The following is a 7,576-nucleotide window of genomic DNA, read 5'->3' on the forward strand; positions in this document are numbered from 1 at the left end:
CCTCTGTTCATCAGACAATCACAACCAGTCGGAGAGAAATACCGCAGACTCACGAATGGTCGTGAGAAGTCTATCAACACCCGAACCTACGTACTGCGCTTTCCCTGCCTAGTACTGGCTATCTCCTTCCTCAATCTGGTCACCTCTTCCTCCATAACTGACTTCTCCAAGTTCTTCCGTCTCGTACTGCGCTGAGCCCCTTCAGCATACCTAGAAGGTATACAAGTGCTCCTACTATTGCCACGACCACTCACAATCGTTCGAATCGACTATAGCGCGGAGGACCGCCATTGGTGGGTACTGATATTCTAGGAGGCTTCATGCTGCTCCGTGTGGTTGCTGGCCCATATCTACTCGGTGGGAAACACATGTTCATCAACCCAGAAGTTTCTCGTGGGGAATTTTCCAAGGGGCGTCCAACACTACGACTCACTACTGCTACTGGTTTAATCAGAGCTATCAATCATCACTCATGTCTCAAGAGAGATGATTATATGAGCGATAACTTACCGCCGGTAGGCATCCTACTTGGGATGCATACGAAGCTATAATCAAACTACACCATGCTCCCTAGTGTTGAAAGTTAGTCAGAATGTCATATGACTTCCAATTCCCTCAACGGGATGGAACCATGTCGAGAAGTGACCACCTTAGCCTCTACTCTGGTACCCACCTTATCTCTGATGTCCCAGGCCATGGCCAGTTCACTGGCGTCGGCGTAGACCCAGACCTCAGACAGATCTACAAATCTGGGAGGCAATACTCGGTCAGACGACAAGTAACCAGTGCATCGCTCCAACACGTCTCTGACGTAATCTTGTTCTAGCGGTCATGGTTCCACACCAAGCGACGCATGCTCCCCAGCGCCATAGCCCATATCATACAAGGTTTTCATCATACATCTCGTCTGTAGAGTCACTTCTGACAGCAAGCCAAAGGGGTCAAATAGCCTTGTCATTAATGACCAGGAATCTTGGCAAGATCATCTTCCCTGTGATAGCTTCTCCTTCCTCACAGCCATCGAGCATCGAACGATCCCTCCAAGGCAGCATTCCGCCTCCGTTACAGACGACAACTAACTTGGTGACTCGAGTGCCTCCATGGTTCACGACTGTCGTTCAAGGCCAGTTACCCATGCGGGAATGCCCCACTGTGCGAGTCGTAAATAGGTTGTAGCCCGTTTCATCGATGTATACCGGATCATAGATTCTCTTCGTGCCATCTTGGCTCGAAGTGATCGAACAGATCAATAACCGGATTGCTGACAGCAGTTCGCTGTCTTCGACCACTCCCCATCGGAAGCATGTCGCCGCATATTGTATGATCTCCACCAATCGTCGAGACCAGGCTCGCAATGCGAGCCTCGCATACTGTTTTCGGCAGTATATCAATAGCTTAGTTCCACTACTGAGAGTCGAGACCCGACTCGTGGGCCTCCCATAACTCGTATATATGAAATACAATTCTTGATTAGAACGAACTTCGTGTTTCCCATATCTCAGGCTCGCATTAAACCCCATGGAGCCCCCAGATAGCAGACTATCTGGCGTTCACCCGACTATTCAAAGTTAACCTCCACGTCACCTTTTGTTCAAGTGTAATGCTCCTGACACTCGTCTCATTGTTGTCAACATTATCGTTAGCATGAATGAGGGGGGAAGGGGGGGGGGATCTTGGCGATTGCAGGATCCATACATGAAGTCTTCATGATGAAGATAATGGCTGCATAAAACACAGTGATCCGAGATCCTCCTGTTCGAAGTCTCTGCTGGAAATTCGATCCCACCATCCCTAGGGATTTCCTGGAGATACCAAATCATGTAGAGACTGTATCGCATGATACGGTGACTCTCAGCTCGGATACTATCCGTGTCCACGCGAAGAGTCACGGTTGTTGACAAATTGTCAATGACAATCCTATGTCGACCCTTCCCCTTTCCTCCAGTTGCCGTACCAGCTCCCTCGACCCTCTTCTGTGGCTGAGCCATCGCTAACCTCTCCGCTCTCTCCGCCCCGTCCATGTACCTCAACAAACCCCATGAGAATTTCTCCGACGAAAGCCACTCACCATCTCTCAAACGTATCGGTGTGCCGCACCACTGAACAGCCTGCCACCTCGTCATCATTGATTCTCTACAGAAATAATCAACCTTAAGATACTATCACCAGCGCTACTCCATCCTTGCAGCTGGTCTCCTCCTGATCGCTGCTGACGGCGCTAGCCTTGGCGAGCGAAGAGATAATCTCATTGGCTTGCACCAGCACCCTCTCACCTGCTATCCTATTAATCAAGGATTAATCATCATAGGTAAGTCAACTAATCTCACTGTCTTTCACTGTGCTGTTACAAGTTCCGAGTTCTTCTACCCTCCCGTACCAGGACTACTGTTAGTGCTGATGCTCGGACATCCATTACCACCCGACTGTGCTACTCCACCTACAGCAACAGGAGCTCGGAACGAGCACAATGGTCAATAGCAATAAGGGACAGAAGAATGGTCAGTATGGGAACACTGTTCCTGGAACAGGTGAATAGACCGCAGCTATAATAAGCATGAAAGCTAGTGTGATTGACCGTATACACTCGCTACATCACTAGTATACCACACTCCAATTCAATAACACCATAATGAAGTATGGACCCACCTCGGGCGTCAACGGTCTCAGCAGAAGGCTTTCCAGAGAGGCCCGCTGACGGAGATAACTTCCTCGTATATACGCACGATGATGATATGTTGTTTCCGTAGCTCTGCTGGATGGCCCCGATCTCCCTCAAGCTTGTCCCACAAGCCTCTAAGAGCGCGTTTCCAACCCATGGTATGTCTTCATTAGTAAGCATGTCAGGTGATGATGAGAAAGACAAAATGTGAAACGAACACCAACTCGTTGACATATCGTCCCACATTAACAACAGTCCACAAAGCATCTGCTCAAGAAACGGTCTATTGCATGAAACCTCAACGAGGATTCTCGCAGGAACTACTACGCCATAAATGTTGTAGCTGCGATGTACTCCTCCTAGCCTGATAGTCGGTAGAATATCCCAATTGTCTACGCTTTAAACACATCTCGTATTGGTTCATCGTCACCGGCTCTGCATAATGATCATTGGTAATGCATTGAAGACTTTCACAACGGATCATGTCCGCAACAGTGGACTCATCAACCGCCCATTGCACCTGACCACAGGGTAATACTACTTCTGATGAAAATGAGATTAAAAACACCCCCACTAGGCATGGAAGAGTCTACCATCATTCTTAAACGAATTGGCGCGCGCCCAGAATTCAGCATCTCTGCATGTTGCAGTTATTGATCACTAGATAACTGCATCAGATATTGGGTCAATATCGTCCCGCATATCCCGTTGAGGAATTGCAAGATTGCAAGATCCCCAGTAGCGCTCCCTCACATTTAGATAAGTATCCTTCACCCCATCCTCCATCTCGTCCGCCCATTTCAAGTGAGATCGCCACCACCGCTGGATCAACACAGCCGCCTAAGCGTTGAGGAAATACAAGATTGCAAGATTCCATCCATGCCTTACCTGAGTCTTCACTGGTAAATCTATACAGGGCAGCAATTGCTTCACGACTGCTTCCACGTGTTGCACCAAATCTTCCAAAACAAGTCCCACCCCAACCGAAGAGCACCGACCTACCTGTCTGATTAATCTTGCATCGGCGTACGAGTACTTTGTCAATTATTTTCCTTACAGACCCCTGGGCCCCTGCAAACCACAAGGTCACTCCACGAGAGCTGTACTCTTCTGCTAGTTCTTCCAAACCCTACCAAAATCAATGATGATTTTAGGCGAATCTCAAGTCCGACCTGGACGGCCGTAGCGTCGACAATAGGAACACCGCCGAGGTGAATAACAACAGCTTCAACTTTCTTCCCACAAAATTCAGAATATCTTTCCTCAGTTTTCAACAATCTGGAAAACAACCCGCTGGAAATCTATAGTCCTCTCATCTCTACTACTTGTCCTTTACATATTCCCAGTTGGCGAAGATCAATGGACCGTTAACCCCGAATACCAAAACGCCTGGTATCGTCTTGGCAACTTGTGGCCAATACTTTATGGCTCTCCACTGACCATTAGGCAACCTAATACTCAAAAATATTTACAATTTATGGAATTTAAATTCCTTAAAAAACGTAATATTCATTAAACGTTATAATCGTTGATTAGTGGATTCACTACAACAGTGCAGTAACTAGAGCTTGCTGAATCGCCCGGACTAATGCAACGATACACGAGTGAAAATTCGATTCTGATTTAGTGAAAGACCACGAATGCATCCTTCTTGAGAGAAACTCCTATTCCCAGAGGCAATAACTCGATCCACGATTTCCCAGACACGTATGGACATCCCCGACAAAGGTCACCTTCCCATAGCGAATGATTGTGGCAAAGCCACCGAGTAGATCATCAGAGTGACCGACAACATGACAGACAAGAACACCCCCTGTAGTAGGCCAAACACCAGAGTACCTACAGACAACAGCAAATAGAGAGATGCACCAGTCGCTGGTCTATAGTGATGACTACTACCCATAAATGCCATCATCCATACAGCAGTATCCTTCTTACTATGGTGTACAAGCCATTTGGCATGGTTGAAATCCATAAGGTGCGTAGCAGCCGTTATAATAATACCCGCTAATGCACAACGTGGTATCCAATACCTGACGACTATCAATTAGTAATACCATCTTTTCCATACTCGATGAATGAGAGAGAAGAACTATTGCTGGTATTCACCACGACTTGAAAACATCTAGTCACCAACAATGTCTTTCCAAAAGGATAACAGGTATGCAAGTACCCATCCCAAGAGGAGCTCACATGAGGGGAGTGAGCATTGCCAATACTCCTATTGCCACTACTGCTGCTACTAGACCAGCTACCTGACGAAGGCTCCTCTACTACTACTACTACTACTACTACTACTACTACTACTACTACTACTACTACTACTACCACTACTACTACTACTACTACTACTACTACTACTACTACTACTACTACTACTACTACTACCACTACTACTACTACTACTACTACTACTACTACTACTACTACTACTACCACTACTACTACTACTACTACTACTACTACTACTACTACTACTACTACTACTACCTGCGATTTAACCCCACTAGCATACCCCAAAGACGTCCTAGACATCCCACCTTGGACCGGCATCGCACCAAACAACGAACCTAACGTTGCGCACAGCGAAGGATTCTAAGTCGAACTCCGAGTCGCCAATACTACCAACTATATTGGCTGCTCCCAAGGCCGTCAACTCGCTTCCTGCATTAATATCATACCTTATTCGATTTATGCCAAAAAACCTCATCCTATGCTGACCTACCGATCAACAATAGCAAATTTTTTAGCTGGCGCATAACTCGAAATGAAGCACATAAGAGAAACCATGAACCTGTTAAGGAAGTGCAAGATTGAGCAAGATTTCAAGAGCTCACCCGTTGGGGATAACATCAGTTATTCCTTCAAGCGACGGTATAGCAAACGATGGCAGACCAGTAGGGACTTCCCCAACCTGTAAGTCACCAAATGTGCGCAGATTACGGTACTCCAAAAATAAATCCCTTATATTACATGTGGTATGAAGTCCTCCTTCTCCTCAGCATATACGGAAGATATGAACCAACATGCTAGGGTCGCAATTATGACTACCATAAATATACGAAATTTGTTCCGAATTTGCCACTACCTGCAATGAGCTCCTTAAATTGAGATACACGCCTGAGGTATGGTACTTCTTTCAAATGCTTTGCTCCTTGTATTATCACCACTACCAACACACCAAGTAGGAGGACCGGGAAGGAGGTCTGAGATTGATGACACCTTCCCATATGATACAATGTGAATTATTAATCTATAACTGGAAAATTACCAGTTAAATATGCACATGCTCAACTACATGTGTTGGTGACATCTTCGGAAATTCTCATTAGTTTTTGTACATTTCTATATTCGTATAGAAACTCCTATAACTAGTGAAGAAACTCCTGAGCTCAGCTGAGGATAGCGAACATATATTCCTCCAACCCTGAAGTTTAGTACCACATTATGAACAGGGAAATTGAGCTATTAGAAGAAAACGCTGAATCGTCCCATGTCGAACTGGGGGGAATCTCACACCTTACTTGTGGCAAGGAGGTTCCGATGAAATAAATATTTTCGAAAAAGTCGACACCTTTCGGGACGGAACGAAGTCCAAAGAAATCCTTCATTTGAGTAGCGAGTATCACAAAGGCTGACCCTGAAAGATACAAAATAGGTCCAATTAAAAAGATACAGATCTTGCCTGTTACGAACCCTGATAGAGCCGGTCGCGAAATAAATCGTACCAAGAAAGACATCCGAAGCATCGCCATCACCCATAATGCCACGCCTGTGATGAGGGCCAGCTGGCATGCCACTCGACTACCTGATCGTATTTCTGGAATAGTCGATTTCAACTCGTTTGAGAGGTCCGCAAATTTCGTGGGATTTTTTGTGGTAGTGAAAGTTGCATAAAATATTACGCGTTTCAACGTCGTGATAATTAACCACTTGCTCCCCGGTCATCAAAGCCATCATTGCACCTGTCCCGATTGATAAGTGGTGGGAGGATCCAAACAAGGCATATCTGAGGTGGACCTCATCCGTATCTTACCACGTCCAACCTAAGATACTCACATCACTGGTGGCCACACGCACGAATAAGGTCCGTGAATGAGAGTGATATGAGCAATGTTAGCATGTGCCATACTCTGTGATATCGCGACCAACCCCAGGATGATCCCTCCTCTAATATCCCTCTTGGCCACTGACTTGGTATATGCCTGTAGTACTACTGTTATGGGCAACCAGGCATACACGGTGGTTGCCAGACGGGCAAGGATTGAATCTTTCTCTGAGACGACTTTCGATGGGGGATACGTCCGCCATAGCAACGGAGTCATCTGACATATGCGAACAAATTCGATGAGAAAAAGGGCAGTAGATTCCTGTGAGTCTGAATTTAACGATAGAACTCTTTCTGACTTTGTATCACACGTAACACTAGAGTGCGAAACTCGTAAAAGCACGTGTGACATCTCTTGCAAAATGGATAATTAGTGTTGAGCCACTGGTACGTTAGTGGTGCTTTGAGGAAGTCAATGCTGAGATGATTTGTCCCCAACCGACAGTATTGGTATATGTATGCTGAGCTCGGGAGTTCTCTTGCCTTTTATGGGAGTTTACCCACGAATTCGGGTAGAAATGTGTAGAAAGCAATAAAAATCCTTCAAAATTTCACCAGAATCCTCCACTAGTACACGTAATAGACTATGTCCATATTTTCCCAGACTCCTTACCAATGATCTATTTAGTAGATTTTGATGAGGCGTGGTGGACTCCCTCCTGCTCGGTGATATCATAGAAGGGAGAAGGCAGAAGCTGTAGGTGGTCTGTCAATGTGGAGAATAACTCGTTACTTCTGAGAGGGGAGGAATGTGAATGTCCATGTACTAACTATCGCGGAGACCATGAATGTTTCGGTGTGCTCAACAG

The 7,576-nt window shown here is 45.9% G+C and overlaps 1 protein-coding gene across 1 annotated transcript; it reads right to left on the bottom strand.

Moving 5' to 3' along the window:
- Positions 1–3,319: 3,319 nt before the first annotated feature.
- On the bottom strand, positions 3,320–7,468 carry Pmar_PMAR029245 (sulfate transporter, putative; the record flags this gene model as incomplete). The annotated part of the gene is made up of 19 exons (XM_002782340.1): positions 7,381–7,468; positions 6,719–6,984; positions 6,565–6,668; positions 6,345–6,467; positions 6,184–6,299; positions 5,748–5,865; positions 5,633–5,706; positions 5,497–5,573; positions 5,385–5,453; positions 5,285–5,340; positions 5,150–5,229; positions 4,853–4,914; positions 4,559–4,692; positions 4,393–4,498; positions 3,985–4,110; positions 3,832–3,937; positions 3,662–3,788; positions 3,548–3,618; positions 3,320–3,499 (listed from the first exon to the last, which is right to left on the bottom strand). Exons 1-19 carry the CDS (start codon positions 7,441–7,443, stop codon positions 3,320–3,322), a joined length of 2,058 nt encoding a protein of 685 aa, XP_002782386.1. The 5' UTR covers positions 7,444–7,468.
- Positions 7,469–7,576: the final 108 nt, after the last annotated feature.

The sequence above is a fragment of the Perkinsus marinus genome (genome assembly GCF_000006405.1).
Source record: "Perkinsus marinus ATCC 50983 genomic scaffold scf_1104296939758, whole genome shotgun sequence".
Taxonomy (NCBI): Eukaryota; Perkinsozoa; order Perkinsida; family Perkinsidae; genus Perkinsus; species Perkinsus marinus.